Genomic DNA, 23,057 nt, shown 5'->3' on the forward strand with positions numbered 1-23,057 from the left:
AAAACCCAATGATATACGGTCACAAAATTCACCAAATGACAGCTGAGTAGTAACTGAGTTAGCTGGCCCAGGATTTGGATGAACATTACCAGAGATAAATGACATGAGAATAATTAACATGCGTCTAAGAGCAACACCAGAACAAAGCCATTGTTTGTCTTTTACAAAGGGCAAAGCCAGTAACAAGTTAGAGTCAAACAGTTTCTGCAGCAGCATAATTGAAAAATATGGAAGGGTTCGAAATACCTGGGTGGCAGAAGGTCCAACAGATTTAGTAATCCAATGGGATGGGACATCTCTCAATTGTAGAATGAAGTCTAATGTTCCCCGACAGTGAAATGCTGTGGCAGACCCCAGAGTGCGTTTACCAGCAAGCCTGATACTTACATGCAGCAAAAAGGCGAGTGACAAAATCCAGAAAACCAGTAGATTTTTTATGAAGAAAAATCATGATTCAGAAGCTTTAGCAGTGTAGCACAGGCTTCAATGTGTGCTGGAAACAAGCCACAATGCAGCTAGAGATGGATCTCTGTGTTGTTATCTTGATGTAAATCTTGATTCAAAAACCCCTGCCACAGATCTAGGCTGAAGACAAGCCACACTGCAGCAGGTCCATGTAGGCAGAGAACCTCTCAGAATAGCTGTAGCCAGATAGCATAGGCTTTAGTGTGCGCTGGAAGCAAACCACAATGCAGCTGGAGATAGATGTTATCTTGCTGTAAATCCTGTTTCAAGAACCCCTGTCACAGATCTTGGCTGAAGACGAGCCAAACTGCAGCAGATCCCTGGGCTGCAGCATGAAGATAGGCCTCAAACCAAATAATAGGCCAAGAGCTCACAAAAATAACAGGGTAGAATATCCATAGTCACAAAAACTTATTTAAGATTAAATGAAGGCACTATCTGGAATATTTCAGTGAAAGGTGCCCTAAAATCCTTTAAAATCCTTTAAAGAAGTTAAAAATGGACAGACAAAGAGCAGACAGAAATACTCATAAATTCATTAACTCATGAACTCAAAAGTGATTCATAAATATGCCTAAATATATATTTTAGTAAACTTATTTTGTTTTATATTTGTAAATTATTTTATAATGTTTTTTTTTTTATGTTACAGTTCTTTGTTTCCAGAATATGCTTGAAAGCACAAATAAAATAAAGATAAAACTATACATCCAGTCTGTCTTCAGAAACTCCACCCTCTTACAAAACCAACCAGGAAGTGAGTCTTTATTTCTGCCTTTCATTTTTACTGAAAGCTAAAACGAGTCAGTGTTGTGAAGAACAGAGGAGGACACATTATATTATAGCATTTTTGTTTATTTCTGAATGAAACCAGATTAGATTTTGATTGTAATAGTTATTTGTTCTTTAAACCAGTTCAGAAAGTGAAAGTAAATTGTAGATCATTGGATCTTTTACAAGACGAGGAAATGGATTCAGAATCTGTGGAAGAGCTTTCTTGTCCTGTTTGCTGTGAAATCTTCAAGGTTCCTGTTTTTCTGTCCTGTAGTCACAGTTTTTGTAAAGAGTGTCTACAACAGTTCTGGAAAACTAAGAAAACTCATGAGTGTCCTCTCTGCAGGAGAAGATCCTCTAGAGATGATCCACCAGTTAATCTTGTGTTAAAAAACTTGTGTGATTCATTGATAAAGGAGGGAAATGAGAAACGTTCATCAGGATCTGAGGAGATCTGCAGTTTACACAGTGAGAAACTCAAACTCTTCTGTCTGGAGGACAAACAGCCTGTGTGTTTAGTGTGCAGAGACTCAGAGAAACACACCAATCACACATTCAGACCCATCAGTGAAGTGCTTTCATCTTACAAGGTAAGACACATGTCTCTGATTTCATATGCTGAATACAGTGCTAAACATAGAAACAGTATTATTTGTGTATACAATCAATATATACAGTATACAATAGACCAGTATTTATTTTTGCTTAGACTAAATCTCTATGATTTACTACTTATATAAAATTCTGCATTAAGCTTCGACTGCTCTGATGTTCAAATCTTCTTGAATGTAACAGCATTGGGACAAAACATGTTTTGAAAAAATCGATATGGCATGTTGATATCATATGTAAGGAAAAGTAGTTTTTTATTAATATCTGATGTATTACAAGACGCACCAAAAAGTGATACTAACATTCTTTCTCTTTCTGTATTTGTATTTACACAACCTCAAATATACAACTGCATGGATATAATAATTAAGAATTGGCCATTGAAAAAAACACATTTGTTTGGTAAAAACATGATTTCTTGATGTTCATCCTTTCCAAATTAAATAATTAAAAAATATATTTGTCCTGCAATTTTGAGACTCAACTGTTTCCATGAGAATGACCCATTCAACATATAAATAATATAACAATAAAAACATCCAAACATACAATGTTTAAACCTCTTATAGCTGCATAAGTTTCACAGATTTTCATCTTAACCTGTAGGAGGAGTTTAATACAGCACTGACGTCCTTACAAAACAAGCTCAAACATGGAGAAGAAATGAAGAAAAAGTGTGATAAAACTATTAAACACATCAAGGTGAGGATATAAAGAGTTAAATACTCAACATTCACACACAGAGTTTATTATTGACATTAGTGGAGTGTGTGTTCATACAGCGCTGACTGAAGTGAATGTGATTTGATTTCAGTCTCAAGCTGAGCACACAGAGCGTCAGATTAAAGAAGAGTTTGAGAAGCTTCATCAGTTTCTCAGAGACGAAGAAGAAGCTACAATCACTGCACTGAGAGAGGAAGAGGAGCAGAAGAAGCAGAGGATGAAGGAGATGCTGGAGGAGATGAACACACACATCTCAGCTCTTTCACACACAATCAGAGACATGGAGGAGATGATGAAAGACAATGACGTCTCATTTATAAAGGTGACAAATCAATCTGGCTTCATTCTCTGTGCATAAAACAACTTGTATAGAGAGACTCATTGATAATGAGAGTGTTTGATAAGATATTAAAATGTTTTCAAACTCTATATTTTCCAGAACTATAAAGTCACGATGGAAAGGTGAGTGAGCTGCTCGTATCTCTTCTCTCAGTGGATCTGAACTCAAATTCACTGCAGTTCTGACTCCTGAATGTTCCTCAGAGTCCAGATCTCACAGCCGGATCCACGGATGAGTTCTGGAGCTTTGATTCATGTGTCGCGTTATCTGGGTAACCTGTCGTTCAGAGTCTGGAAGAAGATGCTGGAAACTGTCCAACACAGTGAGTGTTGATAGAAATATATTTAATAATTTCCAAGTGAATCTTACTAGATCATACAGCGAACTCATAATGAAAAGTTTATTCCTCATGGTCTATGTTAATGTATTAGGATACAATAGTGTTTATTGAATACTGATATTAAACCTGAAGCCTCAATCCATTCTGACATTAACTGAGAGACCATTGTGATGATAGCATGCTTTATGATTTCTTTTAACAAAGTCTTTAAGTGTTTAACATTTACATTTCTAATACATCATATTTCATCCTGTAATCTGATGTTATTCTCTTTGCAGCTCCGTTGACTCTGGATCCAAACACAGCAGATCCTCGTCTCACACTCTCTGCTGATCTGACCAGTGTGTCGGACAGTGATGTATATAAAACACTTCCAGATAATCCAGAGAGGTTTGACGGGTATCCATGTGTCCTGGGATCTGAGGGCTTTAACTCAGGAACACACTGCTGGGATGTGGAGGTTGGAGACAATACATACTGGGGTCTTGGAATAACCACAGCATCAAACCAAAGGAAGGGAGAGGATTTCTCTAAGTCTAATGTCTGGTATGTGTACAAGAACAGCGAATACACCTCAGAATCCCCAGAGCAACGCGTTTCTGACTGTGCTAGTAGCAGGGTTCGTACAAGGTGCTTAAAGTGCTTGAAGTACTCGAATTGGACTTTTTGACATTTAAATCCTGAAAAACCCTTGAAAACAGCCATATTTATGAAAAGGTACTTGAAAAGTGCTTTAATTATTGAAAGACAATTTGTGAAATTAGTGTTAAATTTTATCGATAAAACAATCTTTTTACACAAAATATTGATATAGAGCTGTTTTTGCATGACTTTGAGCATAATAATCCTCATATAATCCTCATATCCCAGGTCAATCATATATTCATGAGAAAAAAAATCATTTTGAATAAGGAAATGGATATCTTTGTCATAATATCCTTTTGATGATTAAAGTTACCGCAGTCATTGCATCTGTTGCACTTTATTTTTACCATTTTGTTTTATTGGTTTATTTTTATTTATCTGTTTACCTTTTTTTAGAATTTGAAGCTAATAAATATATTGTTTAATAAGTGAGACCTCTTATTGTATTCCTTTAAAACAAAAAAGTAGTGCTTGAAAAGTCCTTGAAAGTCCTGGAATTTCATTTTACAGTATCTGTACAAACCCTGTAGTAGTTATTAGGGTCCATGTAAACTCAGCTACTGCTAGCGTGAAACACTCCTTTACTCTGGGTTAAAAGCGGGGTTTAGAAGTAGAACGATGATAACCTGTTGTGAAAAACCCTGTTGTGTATAAACTGAACTGCAGACCGGTAACTTTTCACATTATTGAGATCAGATTGTAATTTTTCCTCCTCCTGAGCTGTTGATTAATCATGATATCCCCAACTCTTTTCTGCAGCTCGTCTAAGCGCGCTCAGGATAGAGACAAGGAGTCTGCACCCTCTTCTTCCATCATGCAGCCGACAGCTAAACCTGAGCACCCACGCAAGCGCACGTTGAACCAATCCTCCACCTCGGTTACCAGCAGCAAAGACAGCAGCAAAAGCGGCTCCAAACACCGCAAGGTGCGTTTGCCTTTTTACACACGCAGACACTGGCATGATAAACGTGAGAAAACCTCAGGCTGTTCCAGAGGCTTATCGCTTCACACACACGGTTTACCATCTCCACCTTTTACGTTACACACCCTGTATTGTGTACAGTACATACAATTATGCAGTGATTTATTGATACAGTGATACAGTGATGCAGCTTCACAGCTTCTGTCCTGTCACTTGACTTTCAGTTTTCCCATAGCTAACAATCAAAATAAATAATAAAGATTCTGAAGTGTGCATCTGATATACTTTACTATCCCATGAGGCCACCGGAGAGGGTTTATGAATGGCAGTGAAGTGACACAGCTGATAGGTCACATGACTATATTTCCATCCACCTATTTTATGCAATTTTGGGTTATCGCATTAAAATCATTGCTGGGTGGAAACGGCAAGAAGGCCATCAATTCTAAAAATTTGCATAATCTATTGCACTCAATTGAGGCAAAACCTGAAAATAAGACGTACATAAAATACGATTAAAACACATTTAAATCCCTTGATGCGCAACAAAAAGCTCACGTGACTGACTCAACAGAGGATGTTCTCTTCAAACGCAAGAGAACATAACTGTGTTTATGGCGTTTCACCTGTGTGCTTTGAGACGCAACTCATTTATGATGTACCAATGCAGCAACTTTCATTTTTATTACAGATATTTTGCGCCAAATTTCTCTTAAACACATGGGATGGAAAAGGTGCTTTATTCGCTAATGTTTTATGCAATAGGCTATTCCATTTTTGTGAAAAGTTAAATTTGTAACTTTGAATAGTCAGGATAGTTTTGGCTAGTTAATTTGTAACCCTAACATGACTAGTGAAAACATGGCAAATGTAATGCATCCGGATTACATTCTATATAGTATGAATGTATATTTTTTTTAATGGTCACAAAGGAATTATGTATTCAAAAGAAGTACTGGCACATCATCTAACTTGCTCTGTAAGATTCTGTGTTGCTGTGCCGTGAAAGAGAAAACTGACTGAGTCACGTTTCAGAACACAAGACTCACTAAACATGGTTCATGTTCTTGTATAGAGTTTATTTCAGTGAAGTCCAACATCAAAGTTTGTCTTGACGGATTTTCATTTTCTAATTTCTCAATGTCAACCAGGAGAAAAGCTCTAAAACGGAACATCCTGTCACAGTGCTTCACATCTCTGATGGCTCCAAATCCAGATCCAAACTCCTGGTTGAGGACAGGTATGAAGTCTTGATCATTTGTCTGACTAATTAATTCCTTTAGATTCTTTTATACTGTGATTTTAAAGCTACCATGTTTATCTGAGTTTTTGTTATATTTTTTATTGTAAGTTTAGTTTTATTACTGTAAGAAACAACTAAATTTTCTTCTAAAATTATCATTTTTATCAAGCTTGTATATTTAAGTTCAGTAATTTCACTTAAATGGCAATGAAAATGACCTATTAATTGTCATTTAAGTGAAATTACTGAACTTAAATATACAAGCTTGATAAAAATGATCACTCTAGAGGGAAATTTCAGATGGCACTTAGAGGCTTTTGCATCTGAACTATATCGATTCATATAGTGGGACGTTTAAGCATCATTAATGTTCTCTTGTGATTTGTTGGGATTTTTGTGGTGTAATAACAGCCAATCCTCTATCTGAATTGCAGGATTCTTTCTGCTGATCATTACCTTCAAGAGGCGAAGGAAATGAAACACAATGCGGATGCTCTGGTGAGGGTTAATTTTACTGGCCTACGGTTCTCACATCTGTGTTAGTTAATCTGCTTGATATTTCTGTGACCCCGGACCTTTTGTGTTAGTCCTCCATTGAGAGCGACACAACAGGTGCTCTCTTCACACGGAGCCAGTGTTTAAAACTCGGGGTCAGTGATGTTTGTGCCAATGGCAAGATTGTTTGAAGTTTTTGCGCCCCATAATATCACATTATGTTATAGTGTCCGTTTAGAATCTGTTTTCCTCCTCACACGCATTGTGTTTTCCACAGATGAACAGGTTTGAGAAGGCTGTGTATTACCTGGACGCTGTGGTGTCATTCATCGAGTGTGGAAACGCCCTGGAGAAAAGCGCCCAGAAGGCCAAATCCCCCTTTCCCATGTATGCCGAAACCATAGAGCTCATCAAGTAAGAATAGAGGATTTGAGATACTTTAATATCTCTACATATAATGCTTGAGTTTGCTCACAAATGTGCATGTTTGCTTGTTTGGTAGGTACACGATGAAGCTCAAGAGCTACATGGCACCGCATGCGACATCTGCAGACAAAAGGCTAGCAGTGCTGTGGTACGTAGTGGAGACACAATGATTCTGCATGTTTCGGGTCAACAGTTTTTGGTTCATAGTTGAGAAAATCATCGTTTTCATTGTTGACTCTCTTGAATCATCTTTCGGATTGTGTTTTAAATCAATCGAAGTGCATGGTCATGAGAACTGAATCAATGTTTGGTTATACTTTATTTTAATACGTTTACGCATGGATCACGTCAAGATTTTTTTATAGCGCTTTTTATAATACAGATTGTTTCAAAGCAGCTTTACAGTGATAGCAGGAAAATAATGCAACAAAGTTTGTTTCTAGAAGAAAATAGCATTATAGTCCAGCTTAAGTAAGTTCAGCGATGTTTCATTTTTGTTGTAAGAAAGTTATTAATTTAGTTCATATATATATATATATATATATATATATATATATATATATATATATATATATATGAAGAGTTCAGATGCAAAAGCCTCTAAGTGCCATCTGAAATTTTCTTCTAGAATGATCATTTTTATCAAGCTTGTATATTTAAGTTCAGTAATTTCACTTAAATGGCAATGAAAACTACCTATTAATTGTCATTTAAGTGAAATTACTCAACTTAAACATTCGAGCTTAATAAAAAATATCATTTTAGAAGAAAATTTCAGATGGCACTTAGAGGCTTTTGCATCTGAACTCTTCATATATAGCCGCTCTGGAGAAAACAGTGATGTCATCGTCCAGCTCAGTTCTCATATAATGTCGTCAATGCAAGCAGATCAATAATATTGTTGAATATTAATAAATCATAAATCAGATGTATGTACAATAACATTACGATGTCCAGCAATCGATTTAAATAGTACATTGAGTTTAATTTGTTGTTTAATGAGGTCTAATATATGTTGTTAGTGGCGAGAATTGTCACGTGAATAAATACCTAGATCCGACTTTTTGTAATATTTAATATATTTAAATGGTCCAGTGGCAGAACTTTTTCCAAGCGTGTCAGAGGTTCTGGGTTCTAATCCACACTCGTATAAGTTTTTTTTTTTCTCATCAAAACCGATTATGTTTATCAGTGGTTGTATATCAGGCAGGGACACGTTTGTGTGCATTTTGTTTTGTAATTTCACCGGAACAAATAGAGAGTCTCCACAACGGATTGAACCGAGTGAAGACTGTGCGCGAGCCACAAGGGAACGAGGGTTGCCTGAAGGAGGGAACGGAGATGTAGTCGACGTTGCCTGAATGGGATCACGCTAGATCTTTGAGTACTATTGAACGAGCCAATACAATTGCCGTGCGTGATTCGCATCACACACTCCGCCTCCGCGGCATGGGTATAAATACGGAAGTGGATGCACGCACTAGTTACTTTTCGCTGAGGAGCCGAGAGTAACTCGGAGTCAGCGGTGGTCCAGCTATAGTGGCTAAGGGACTACGTCTCCGTTCCCTCCTCAGGGAACGAGGGTTGCATATGCAACTGAGATGTTCCCTTTCAGTCGTTCACGTTCGACATAGTCGACGTCGACTGAATGGGATCTACTATGGAAAGCGCAACTAGAGCTGCCACCTTCCAGTGCCTGGACGAAAGCCTCCTGACCCCCTGCAATTTTGAGGAGGAGAAGGGCAAGGCTTAGGCCAGGGAAGTCAACTGCTGTTCCACAGGACCACTGGGAAAGCGTACCCTATCAATGGAAGGAAGGGATGCTGTGGAAACCACATCCTGCCCGAAGGGAGGTGACGTGGAGAATACACATATGGACTGAGCGGATGACTGGCAGTACAACATATGGAATGTCACTGGGATGACTCCAGCCTATAACAGAATGGAGGATCAACTGAACAGTGACAGCAGAGCGGACTCTGCCAAGGGAAGACACAGGCTCGCTGCAGGGAGCCGTACCGTGGAAGAATACACATATGTGATCGCCATAGGGATCACAACATATGGTCCCAGCCTAACAGAGGTTCCACCAGTGCATACAAGTGATAGGCCTGGCTTCGGACGTTCCGCCATGTCCATTGCCGAAGGGTATGGAGGAACTCGACAGGGTTCGGCTAATAAGGGGAACTCAGTGGAGCAAGAATTGCACACGTATCCAGTCCATAGGAGGGGAATGGCACAGCAAGCTGACACTTTGAACCGTGCTTACAGTGAAACTGGCTTCATGTGAAGGGAGCCCACGGGAAGCAACAGTTCGACACTTAGGCTAGTTCTCTAGCGAACGTGTATAGGTGTCGCCCAGCCCCCAACTCTATTTAACATCTGTTCAGCGAGGCACTCTGTGTCAACGCCTAGGAGGGAGCAATACCCTTGCTTAGGAGGAGCACCTGAAATAAGTCCCAAGAGGGTAAAGAGGGGACACAAGGAGGTTATTTCTTTTCTCCTTGCTCCCCTCAGGAACCTGACGATCAAGTCGTACTTCCCACGGATTTGTATCTACTGCATCATGATGTGCATCAATACAGAGGCCACAACATTTTGAGGTGGAGGAGACAGCCCTCACTCCAACCATTAGCAGGAAGGAAGCACTGAAGTGATCGAACACCGTCGGGATCTCCTCACAGAGAGAAGACTCAATTCAACAATTAGGTTCCACTTATAAGGGGGAGCGAGCCTCTTTTTTGAGAGGTGCTCTCACAGAAGTGATGGTCTCTACGGCATAAACAATGATTGCAGTAGTATCCAGAACCTCCACATCCCGTTCTTTTTAGAACCAGTCCTGGAACTCTCCAAGGTCTAGACACAAGTGCCATCATGACCCATCCCTGAGAATGTACTCAGAGGAATAAGTCAGGAAGGCTGTAGAGAGGAGAGGTTGGTTGGGCCAATAAGGGGCAACTATCAGGACCTGCTCCATCTCTTCCTGATTTTAGCACCATAGTGCAAGAAGGCTCACTGGGGAACGCATTTCTGCGGGGGCCCGATGGCCAGCTGTGGCCAGAGTTTTTTCTGTGTCAAGGGATATCCACTCAGACAGGAGAAGAAACAACTGGTGGAGGGACGAGTCCGGAGGGGCAACAGATGTAGCTGTGCGGCCACGAAGTGGTCCCAAACAGTAGGCCAGCTCCACTCTATCTGGACCAGAGGTTGTCGTGAGGCTTGTCAGCGGCATGATTGGGCAGGCCAGCAGTAATAAGTGGAACCTTAGAACCTTAGAAGCTTCTGACTCCAAGGAGGAGGTGGCGGGCAAGTTGCAACATGCGAGGGGAGCGTAGCCCGATGGTCGCAATGTTGTCTTTTCAGACCAGTGCATGCTCACTGTGCAACAGTGTCTCAAAGCGAGGAAACTATAAGCAACTCGAGGCAGTAGATGCCAATGCAGTCGGAAGGCGCCCAGACCTCTGTTACTGCATGCCCTTTATACGTGGCCCCTCAGCCGGTATTAGTGGGCACTCGTTCTAGGCCAGTGCTGAAGCGGTCTTCATATGGAGGAAGCCGTATGGCTGCGTCTGCCATATGCCCCAGGAGCCTAGGAAAAGTTTCAGTGGGACCCTTTCTCACTTCTTGAATAGCACTGAGCTGACACACCTCTATCTGAGAGATGCGCTGGACCGAGAACATCTCCATACTAGAAAAGAGATCCTCAACCCTTGGGCGAGTTTACTCTTTCCCAGTTGACCTGAAGACCCAACTGGCTATGGAGCACTCGAAGGGTAGGACCATGTACTGATACTTTGTACCTTCGAACGCAATAACACAAGAGGCCTGTGGAGCAGAAGGATAGAGATCTGAAGTACATGTCTTTCAGGTCGAACCCTGCAGACCAAGCTTGAGGACGGGGCATCGGAAGCCGAGCGAAATGAATCGCAAGCCGAGTCTGAAGGTACCGTTTGGGGCCAGGCTGGAGCGGTTGGAAGCATTTTAGGCTTCCATAAAACTGGGCGAGGGAACCACAGACGTACCCGAGGTGGGGCAGCAAGGTGGAGGACAGGTACCTGGCTCGAAAGGCCCGAAGGAGGCCCGAAGACAGGGTCTGAGTGTGCAGTGCAACACTTACCTGTCTCCACGAGATGGCCTGGGATGCGTGAGAAGGCCGATGACCAGGTCTTCGAACCGCACCCAGCTGTCGGGCTGGCGAACAAGAGGGGGCTGAGGGGTGCAAGGCTTTACAGGGTTGCACACCGCCAGACTTGCCCTCTTGGGACCCAGGAAAAGAGGAATTTGCTGGAACAGACACACACACAAAGACTCCACCCGGCCCTCATCCGTCTCATCGGTGACCAACTCCAAAAGCACCCTCCTCCATCACTGAGCGGCCCGCTCAGGAATGCTTTCGCTGTCGCTTGCCACCTGGCTTGGCAGCGCCTAGAGCAGGCTGGGCGTCCCACCTGCGGCCGGCTCTATGCTGAGGCCTGGCTGGAGCGGCGGCAGGGGAACAGGTGGGGGAACTGCCACCGGCGGCGGGGTAGAGGCAGCAGCGGGCCTCCGGGGCAGGATGTGCCATATGGCCTCCGTCTGCGCTTGGGTGGCAGAAAACTGCTGGGCGCAGTTCTCCGCCGCATCGCCGACCAGCCTAAACTGGGAAATTGGGGTGACCAGGAACTGAACCTTGTCCGCATCCACCATAAAAACCAGGCTGAGCCAACGATGGTGCTCTTGGACCACTAACGTGGACATCGCCAGACTGATCATGCACTCGTGCCCCAAAGGGCGAGGTCAGATGCGGTGCGGAGCTCACCTATGAGCGCACGGTCTGGGCTACCCTTGTGCATGTCCATGAGTGCCCTGGCCTGATAGACCTGTTGCGGGGGAGACGAGGGGCCCCGTCCAAAAAGCAGCGGCTGCCGGCCACAGGTGCACCTGTGGTGCGCCAGACCGCTCTATTGGAGGGACAGCCTCGCAACCCTTCACCGCTCCTCTGTCAAGGGTAGTGAGGGGGGAAAGCTTATTCAGGCAGGTTCTGGCAGAGAAAGGTGCCGTCTACGACCTGGTAACCTCTCCCTGCACTTCGGGAAAGAAATGCACTGGGGCGGCGAGCTGAGAACCAGCGCTGCCCGTTCCAACATACAAATCATCCAACCGAGACTGTTCGGGACACGGTGGAGGATTCCACTCGAGCCCGACAGCCTAGGCGGCCCAATTCAGCATAGCTGATGTTTCTGGATCTGGCTCGGGCAACGTTACACTCCCAGAGGGAGATAACACAGCCAAGTCATCATTTCCAGAGGTCAGCTCACCCTCCGATGCTGCAATCGGCATCCTGTCCTCTGGAGAGGCCCCGAATGAAATGGCTGGTAGGTCCATTACAGAGGGACCAGCGCACTCAACGGGGGGCTCCACCGGCTGTGATGTGATAGAGGAGTGAGGGGCCCACAGGGATTGGTTACCAGATGGGGAAGCCTCACTATGATCCTCTGATCACCCATCCCACACGGTGCCATAGCGTGGCGTGGTAATGGGGACTCCACCTTCATGCATATACCAGAGAGCTGTGTAAGGACATCAGGGATAAAATTGTAGACCTGCACAAGGCTGGGATGGGCTACAGGACAATAGGCAAGCAGCTTGGTGAGAAGGCAACAACTGTTGGCACAATTATTAGAAAATGGAAGAAGTTCAAGATGACGGTCAATCTCCCTTGGTCTGGGGCACCATGCAAGATTTCACCTCGTGGGGCATCAATGATCATGAGGAAGGTGAGGGATCAGCCCAGAACTGCACGGCAGGACCTGGTCAATGGCCTGAAGAGAGCTGGGACCACAGTCTCAAAGAAAACCATTAGTAACACACTACGCCGTCATGGATTAAAATCCTGCAGCGCATGCAAGGTCCCCCTGCTCAAGCCAGCGCATGTCCAGGCCCATCTGAAGTTTGCCAATGACCATCTGAATGATCCAGAGGAGGAATGGGAGAAGGTCATGTGGTCTGATGAGACAAAAATAGAGCTTTTTGATCTAAACTCCACTCGCCATGTTTAGAGGAAGAAGAAGGATGAGTACAACCCCAAGAACACCATCCTAACCGTGAAGCATTGAGGTGGAAACTTCATTCTTTGGGGATGCTTTTCTGCAAAGGGCACAGGACGACTGCACTGTATTGAGGGGAGGATGGATGGGGCCATGTATCGCGAGATCTTGGCCAACAACCTCCTTCCCTCAGTAAGAGCATTGAAGATGGGTCGTGGCTGGGTCTTCCAGCATGACAACGACCCGAAACACACAGCCAGGGCAACTAAGGAGTGGCTCCGTAAGAAGCATCTCAAGGTCCTGGAGTGGCCTCGCCAGTCTCCAGACCTGAACCCAATTGAAAATCTTTGGAGGGAGCTGAAAGTCCGTATTGCCCAGCGACAGCCCAGAAACCTGTCTGTATGGAGGAGTGGACCAAAATCCCTGCTGCAGTGTTTGCAAACCTGGTCAAGAACTATAGGAAACGTATGATCTCTGTAATTGCAAACAAATGTTTCTGTACCAAATATTAAGTTCTGCTTTTCTGATGTATCAAATACTTATGTCATGCAATAAAATGCTAGCCTAGAAATCTAGACGCACCCTAGCAGCAGCAAAATTGATTTTGCTTCCAGGGTAGTCTAGCAACTCTCCATTGACTTTCGGAGCTGTAAAAACCTAAATTGGGTCAGGCCAATCACATCGTGTATAGAGTAGGTGGGGCGGGCTTAACATAATGACGACAGAGTTTGTGACGGTTCCCTGCTACTTGAAAACAAAGAATGGCTGCGGCTGGCAAACAATCTTTCGAATCGGCTTTGGCCGTGACTCTGGAGGACTTGGAGTTAAGTTTTTCTTTGAGAAAAGAGCAAAGAACGGCACTTAAGTCATTCTTAAAAAAGGAAGATGTGTTCATAGTTTTGCCGGCCAGATTCAAAAGTTGAATCTATCAACTGACGTTAGCTCTGCTGTTGGGAAAATGCTCTGGTTGGTTGAAGCACTGTCCTATTGTGTGCAGAGTGAATTTGAAAGACAGCCGTTTATCCCGCCCCTCGGATTGAGCTGTGTCTATGGTGAGTTGCCAGACCTAACATCTTGATGTAGGTCTGGCTTGCCAAGCTAATAAAATGCAAATTAATTACTTAAAAATCATACAATATGATTTTCTGGATTTTTGTTTTAGATTCCGTCACTCACAGTTGAAGAGTACCTATGATAAAAATTACAGACTTCTACATGCTTTGTAAGTGGGAAAACCTGCAAAATCGTCAGTGTATCAAATATTTGTTCTCCCCACTGTATGTGTGTATATATATATATATATATATATATATATATATATATATATATATATATACACATACACATATACATATACTTTTTAAAAACACGTGATAATACTATTGTGACCATCCATTTGGGGGGACAGGGAATGATCGCATCCAGAAAAGCACGGGTGGAATGGCATCTTGAAAAAGACGCAAACGCACCCATGTTTCTCTTTCAGGAAATGGGACCCATCACCAGTGCCGGAGCACACAGGGGAATGACAGCGCCAACACTGAACAGTGAACTGAAACAGTGAAGCACTCATTTTTCCACCCTCTAACCAGCTGTCAACAAACACAGAAATTTGATGCTGTTAAAACAGCAGTTGAGAGCTCAAAGCTCGCGTTCACCGCTGCACTCGCGCTGTAGAACCACCAGCGACTGGGAGAGTCTTCCTAGAAGAACAACGACACACTCGCTCGTTGTATACAACAATACTCTTCAGAGACGATCGGCTCCGAAGCAAAAAGCAACTTGTGTGTGTATCCACTTCCGTATTTATACCCGTGCCGCGGGGCGGAGTGTGTGATGTGAATCACGCACGCCAATTGCATTGGCTCGTTCAATAGTACTCGAAGATGACAGGCTCCCTAGCGTGATCCCATTCAGTCGACATCGACTACGTCAAACGTGAACGATTGAAAGGGAACACAGTAGCTGCGCCACTGATCGCAGCGGGAACAAGCACTTTGATCACTTGATTTCAAAAACAACACATTTCAGCGCTAGATCGCCTCTTATGAACGCCTTGAACGAAATGAATGCTCTGCTAGTTAACTGGAGATGTTTTATTTATTTGTATTGATACATTCGTGTCGCGAGATGTTTCAAAAGTGGTGGGGACAATATCGACCTTAGCAAAAAGTGGTGGGGACATGTCCCACCCGCAAATTACGCCTATGGTTTTTTTGCAAGTGAGATGAGTAAATGCATATTCACATTTAGTCTAGATCTACAGTAATCATCATGTTCACACACACAAACTTAACACCTCTGCACTTACGCTGTCTCTCAACATTAGTACAGGAGAGCTGTCAGTCAATACACGGGGAAACGAAGTAACTTGTGTTACTAATTTGAAAAAGTAGCTCAGATATTTTGTCGTACATTACAAGTAATGAGTTACTGTACGTAATCAGATTACTTTTTTCAAGTATCTAGTAAAGTAACGCATTACTATTTAATGTGTAACCCCCAACACTGCTAGTGTACTTTAACAATCATTATTAAACTTAATGGCTCTGAAAACAATCAATACAATTTTTCACAATAAAGAAAATGTTCTATTTCCAGCAGAATGGTGTTAAATGTATTATTAGTGATTGATATCAACCATCTTTATTTGACTATCTTCATCAGTAAGGTCAATGGTGTTAAAGCTGTTACTGTGTACTCAGTATTTGGTAAAGCTGTGGCTAATGTAATCGATGGATATGTGTGTGTCTCTGCAGTCTGAGGTGCCAAGCGCTCCTGTATTTGAGGCTTTTCAAGCTACGGAAAGAAAGTGCACTGAAATACTCTAAAACGCTCACTGAACACTTGAAGGTAACATGATTTTATGTTCTTTCTTATGTGTTTATTCCATGGAAAACAATAAAACAGTAATATTGAAAATACAATTTAAAATAAGTTTGCTTTTTTAATATATTTTAAACTGTCATGTATTCCTGTGATCAGAGCTGAATTTTCAGCATCATTACTCCAGTCTTCAGTGTCACATTTTCCTTCAGAAATTATTTTTAATATCCTGACAAATTTATGATTATTATCAATGTTGAAAACAGTTGTGCTTCTTCATATTTTTGTGGAAACTGTGCTAAATTTTTTTTAGGATTCTTCAATGAATAGAAAGCATTTATTTGAAATAGAAATCATAATGAATTTCTTTACTGTCACTTACTGATCAATCTAATGTGTCCTTGCTGAATAAAAGCATTCATTTCTTTCATAAAACAATCTTACTGACCCCAAAGTTTTTGACTGTTGTGTAGGTTTGAAATTTCCAGTATGACACAATTACAAAAACACAGGAAAGATGTAATTTATGTTGGAGATGTGACATTTCATGTTAATGTTTCTTTAAACAGAAGAACGTAACGTATACAAAAGTATTCATTACTCTATTACTCTGTTTTTTCCAGAATTCGTATACCCAAGCTCCGTCTCCTGGAGTAGCAAAGTAAGTTCCTTATATTGTTTTATATATTGTAAATGGAGAAACATTGGAGAAACACCCTGACAACTGCATGTTTAAAACCATTCTAGTTACAAAAATGCACCAATAGGTTACATCTCTCCATTTTTTATATACTGGATCACACAGACAGTCAAACCTAAAATTATTAAGACACCAGATATCATTTTTTATATTTTATTTACTAGTGGGTGCAGTAAACTATGACATATTATACCCAAAGATTCTTCATACAGTGACTACCAATAAAATGTATAAAACAAATTGGGGCCAAAAATTATTCAGACACTTTGACCTTATAATGTTTTGCTGAAGTGTTTTTTCTTTAATTGCTAATGTGGCTTTTTTACACCACAGACTGAACAAAATTAAGCACTGCTTGGTAATTGGTTGACCTAAATTGATATTAAATCAGCAAAATCAGTTTTTGTGTGTGTTTTTAGTAATTGGTTTGGTGTGTTTGAGTGCTCATTGTTACAATTACACAGCAAAAGTTCAGTGACATTTTTATTTGTGCATGGTAGAAAGCACAAAGTGAACTCTGAGAAAACGCTACGCTTGAGCAAACAGTTTGTGAATAGGCTACTACAAATGATGGCCATGAAAGAGACCGTGTACGTGTTGAATAGGATATGTTTAGTTGGTGAATAGCATTGGCTACTATTACACAGTAGCGATAACGTTAAGCGCACCTGAATGAAATATAATATTCAGAAGTAAACAGCATAGCTGACTTACAGATTCACTTAACATCCACAAATGAATAAGCGCGTCGATTCAGGGAGCAGTGCAAAGTGCCCGTGCAAAATCCGATTTTGTGAGCTGATCGCCGTCAAAAAAGTTCCGAAGATATTTCTTAGCGATGACTGATTCCAACAGTTTCAATATGATAAAAAATAACTTTTATATTGATTCAATGGATTAATTGCATTTGGGGGAAAAAAAAGTGTCATGAATTTATTGCATTTTTTGGGGGAAATTATTGCATTTTTGGGGAAAAAAAGATTTGAATTTGTTATGTGATTATAACCTACCGATGCTATGTGAAAGTTTGAAACAGAAAATAGTGGTTTTCATCTTGCCACTTTCTTGGTAAAGAAAACACATTTTTACTCAAATTAATCAAAATGGATTTATCACGTTCTGGAACCAAACTATAATATTCAGAAGTAAACAGTAGCTGACTGATTGTTTATGTCAGAATGTTTATTTTTAAACCACAACCTTCTTGGGGCTTCTTTGACCGATACAACCCTCTAATGTCAGAATGTTTATTTTTAAACCACAACCTTCTAAAAATGATATATTTAACGATATCTTTTGCATTTATCATCCAAACAACATCAAACTTGGCACTGCACTTACTTGTGCCCGTGGCAAGACACCTGTCGAATTTGAAATCCATCGGACCAACGGTTCGAGAGATATGTGGTTAACACACACACACACACACACACAGACAGACAGACAGACAGACGGACAGACAGACAGACGTTTCTGTAATTTATAGATAGATGACTACATGGATTGCTTTTAAAATTTTACACTGAAGGAGCATTTAAATAATCCAGTGATGGCAAAAAGATGGTTAAAAATTCAAAACTTTTTTCCAGTAAAATATGTAAACATCCTTTAAAAAATTTTTTTTTAATTGTAAATGTTTTTTTTGTTGTTGTTGTTTGTTTGTTTAGCATTAATATACTTTTGAGCATAAACCAGTTTTATTCTCAAAACAAGACAAAATAATGTCAACGGGTTGATAAAAATCAAAGCAAAGTTCATAATCTTTAATCAAAATGACATTTCTTCTCTTCCCCGATGATGTGTTTTTACAACCTGTCACTACTTATGGTCACTACGCTGGATTGAAACGACAAGATATGCATCAATTCTAAAAATGTGCATCATAACTTTTTTTCATCCGATAAGAATACATGCACACAGGGTTTGAAATTAACACCCACCAAATGCAGGTAAAAATTAACTGTGGAGGGTAACGCTGTCAAATCACTAGCCAATTTGGCGTGTTACTTCTCCTCCAGCTCCTCCGTCACCATCCCTCAACGCATACACCAGATGGCCGCCAGCTACGTGCAGGTCACCTCAAACTTCCTCTATGCTACCGAGGTGTGGGACATGGCTGAGGAGCTTGCCAAAGAGCAGAGAGGTACTGATGCCCTTCTCCAAACACCTGCCTCAAACTCAAGCCCTCCTTTCTGCTCCTGTAACAGGGCATATGCTCTCTGAAGAGCCTGATATTCCCATGTCAACTGCTTGAACCGCAATACTGACTCTTCAGCCGCCAGACCCTAATAAAGAGAGCATGAGAAATACTGCACAATGAGTATTCGAAACAACACAGACAGCAACATAGTGTCGGCCCAGATCTGTGTGGATTCAACGTGTACCAGATGTGGGCCAGATCTGGGCCGACACTATGTTGCTGTTTTGGAAATGCACAATAATAATACAAAGCACACCGTAGAGAAGAAGTCAAGATAAACGCATGAACCCTTAGTGAGAAATGAGTGAGTTAAAGGTGCAGTGTGTAATTTTTAGCAGCATCTAGTGGTGAGGTTACGAATTGCACCCAACAGAAGTTACGATTTCCAACAGGAAGTGATGTCGTCGTCTGAGACAGCAGAGAGTAGCCAGTTAAGCAATGAGGTTTCTTTACAAAGATAAAGTAAGAAATTAGGTTTACTTAATTATTCAGTAAAACGATATGTTATTACGAATAGTATTGTTACTTGTACATCATTGTGTCAGTGTTTTATTCTCTGACTTTAGCTAGCTTCTTAACATGAAGAACAACATAGTGATGAAACGCGTTTGTCCATTTAGGGCCACTGTAGAAATATGTCGATGTAAGGAGACCCGCGGTGTGTGTAGATAGAAATGGCTCATTCTAAGGTAATAAAAACATAACGGTTCATTATGTAAGGTCTTTATACAGCACTGAAAACATAGTTATGTACTGTATATGATATTGCATTTCTGTCAACAGATCCTCCTAAATATTACACAATGCACCTTTAACTCTGCACAGCTTTTCTGCAGTCATTCTGTTTCTAGCTTTTGAAATAGTACATTTAGTACTTTTTCTAGTACTAGGATGTATAGTACATCCTACTTTACCCCCATACATGCAGTACACTCACTAAAAGCAATATAGCAAATACTATATAGCAAATCTCATTTTTATCATTGCAAAAATGTTAACTGTATTACTGCACAGCTATCTATATAAAGTTGAAAATGTATATTATATCCAGGGGTGCACATAACAGGTGTGTTCTCATTAATTATCAGAGATGCAACGGATTGCAGTTGATCCGTGATCCGTACGAACCAGCTGCCCCACGGTTCGGCACACATGTGATTCGCAGATTAACTGCTAAATTTAACCATCATAGAGTGAAAATTTATCATTTGGACATGTTTTGTCATGGCAATTTACACATTCAAACGATTCTCTCTCAAACGAAAGAGAGAGGCGTGTTTCAGATAGAGCTCGAACACCAAATTGATTCCTCTTTTGCGTTTCCTTGTGCTTAAACGGACACATACACACAAAATGATGTCAAAATAGCCGTCTAAATACCGGATGTGCACACAGACGTGTGTGCTTTTGAGTGTACTGCATGCATGGGGGTAAAGTAGGATGTACTATACATCCTAGTACAAGAAAAAGTACTAAATGTACTATTTCAAAAGCTAGAAACAGAACGACTGCAGAAAAGCTGTGCAGAGTTAAAAGTGCATTGTGTAATATTTAGGAGGATCTGTTGACAGAAATGCAATATCATATACAGTACATAACTATGTTTTCAGTGGTGTAAAGACCTTACATAATCGACCGTTATGTTTTTATTACCTTAGAATGAGCCATTTCATTACCGTTCCTAGGCCGGACATCCTTTTTTTACACTACTGTACATGTTTTATATTCATGTAAAGTGATTGATATATATATACACATATATACACTGTAGTCAACATTTGAAGTGGATCAAAACCTTTCATCAAAGTTGTTTTAAATTGACACATACACAGAAAATCATGTCAAAATACCCATCTAAATACCGGTATCGGCAAGTATTCTCTCGGTTATGTCATAAGTGAACAGTTGGGAAAAAAAACGGATGCATTCGCTCTTAAAGTGACAACAGCCTAATATTCCTGCTGCTGCCTGTGTCATTAATGTTAATCAAATGTAAAAAAAATATTGTTGAACACGTGACAAAATAATGTTGGAGAGAAAATAAGAGGTGAGCAGTTAGGAGGAAAGTGATAACTACATCTTGTAGGATAAGTGTGAAGTGTGAGTCCAAGCAGCATCTCCAGGAGCTCCTGCGAGAACCAGACCAGAAAGTTATGTGCACCCCTGCCCTGACTATATCCAAATTAATTCACATGCAGAAGTGGGCAAAAGCAATGTCCGGATGGAATATTTGTTTTTAATGGCCCTACAAGACTGATATACAGTATGTTCATTTTTAATTTTATCATTATCAACCCGATAAGAAAGTTTAGCCAATATATTGAAGACGATAAATAATGTATTATTTCCTTCAGCTGAGACACTTCAGATTCGCACTGTTCACCATGATGGTTTTGAATTGCTTGAAATATGATTGTAATTACTTCAAAAAAGGAAAATACAGTTCAGTGCAACATGTGCAGCGCAAGCCTGTTTTATTGGCTACATAAAATTGTAACGAGAAGATCACATAATTGTGTGTTCTTCTTCTCTTGTGTTTGGTATTCTGCACAGAGTTCTTCTGTGACCTGGACAAGGCGATGGGCGCGCTGATCTTCAACACCAGTAGCATGACTGAACTGGTGTGCTTCACACGGCAAGGCCTGCACTGGCTCCGGCTTGACGCTAAGCTCGTCCAGTAGACCGTCCCAAACACTCGCACACTCGATCTGCCTCAGACATCTGTGACACTGTGTTTGTTTCTTCACCAGCTTGCCGAAAACGAAAATAGTACACACTCCACCACAGACCCTATAATAGAGGAGGTTGCATGTTCATCTGCAGAGCCTTCACACACTGCATCGTCCTGCTCATATCATTGGCTCGTTTCCGGAAGAAGAAAAAAAAGGCTCTTTTTTTACTGACTTTGACTAATGTTTTTTTTTTTTTGCTGTTGTTTTGCTAGCTGTAAGCAAACATGAATAATAATTGGATGTTTAGCTTTTTAATTTTAACAAAAGTACCTCCCTTTAACCAAAGGTGCTTTACAATTCCTCCTTTTATCATTTTATTGTGCCTTGTTTTTGAAATACAGGAAACTAAGAGACAAGTTCTTGAACTACACATCTGAAAAGGTTAAGGTGCAAGGTGTGGCACGTAAACGAGAAGCAGAAAGAACATATAAAAGAGTGGCATCTCAACTGATTCTTGCATACCAGACCAAAAGACTGTTAGGCATTATATCAAGGCATTATTACTAATGTGTTGTGTTTTGTTTCTGTTCGGCCTGGCTCATGCACACATCAGAGTAAGTCAGTTCTAGCCCGTTGGGTCACTACTGCAAATACCCAGGCCCAGATTTTATTTTTTATACGAAAAATGTAATGCTTGCATCTCACCGTTGTGGGTTTTCTGGTATTAAACGCAGGAGTATTTTATTACCGTTGGTGTACCGCCTGTGCCTTAAATACATTTTATTTAGATATTAACAACTTGGATTTCACTCTTGGATTTTCAGGCATGGATACAGGGTTGCAATACGAGATGAGAGACGTATTTCTATTGTGTATGAAAATATTAAATAAAACGATTGATTAAAATGATTAAAATGTTTTACCTGTTTTGCATTACTTTGAAATAGTGCTGTCAAATCGATTAATCATTAATTTACAAATCATAAGTTTGTAAATATGTGTGTGTGTGTGTGTGTGTGTGTGTGTGTGTGTGTGTGTGTGTTTATGTATACATACTGTATATAGCCTACAGACTCACATTAGTGTACTATATATATACACACACACACAGTGCTGTAAAATCGATTAATCGTGATTAATCGCATCTAACATAAGTTTGTAAATATGTGTATATATGTATGTGTGTAGGCCTATATATACACACATTAGTGCTGTCAAATTGATTAATAGTGATTAATCGCATCTAACATAAAAGTTTGTGTCTAATGCGATTAATCGATTTGACAGCACTACTTGTAAAAGTGTTTTTGAGTATTAATTTTAGTGTTTTATTATAAACACTATGAATTTCATGCATAAGGTGGGCTAGATATTGAAAGAAATGCAGCAACAAGAGTCTGGCATGGGAACTTCTTCCGAGGCTGAGCTTTTTATTTTAAACTTTACCTCTGGCACCACCTATTGGTTACTTTAAAGATCGAGCTTTGTACAGCAGTAATACAATTCTTATGGAATTATAAACAGCCTAGAATTCGTCTCAAATCTATGCCCATGCAGGCTAAAACCTCATGGAGGCTTATTGCTACCAGATTTTTGGTCCTATTATTTGCCATACCAAATGAGACCACTTAGGACTTGGATTGATGTT

At 40.7% G+C, this 23,057-nt stretch overlaps 1 protein-coding gene across 1 annotated transcript; it reads left to right on the forward strand.

The window, feature by feature from the left end:
• The first annotated feature begins 1,287 nt into the window (after positions 1–1,287).
• LOC311303451 (E3 ubiquitin-protein ligase TRIM35-like) lies at positions 1,288–22,311 on the forward strand. Its single transcript, XM_084429952.1, has 15 exons — positions 1,288–1,829; positions 2,458–2,553; positions 2,666–2,896; positions 3,014–3,036; positions 3,118–3,236; positions 3,533–3,800; positions 4,659–4,824; positions 5,973–6,061; positions 6,499–6,562; positions 6,837–6,973; positions 7,062–7,133; positions 15,771–15,864; positions 16,461–16,498; positions 18,556–18,680; positions 21,291–22,311. The coding sequence occupies exons 1-15, from the start codon at positions 1,434–1,436 to the stop codon at positions 21,416–21,418; spliced, it is 2,046 nt and encodes a 681-aa protein (XP_084286078.1). The 5' UTR covers positions 1,288–1,433; the 3' UTR covers positions 21,419–22,311.
• Positions 22,312–23,057: the final 746 nt, after the last annotated feature.

This window comes from Rutilus rutilus, assembly GCF_951802725.1.
Source record: "Rutilus rutilus genome assembly, chromosome: 14".
In the NCBI taxonomy this organism is placed as follows: domain Eukaryota; kingdom Metazoa; phylum Chordata; class Actinopteri; order Cypriniformes; family Leuciscidae; genus Rutilus; species Rutilus rutilus.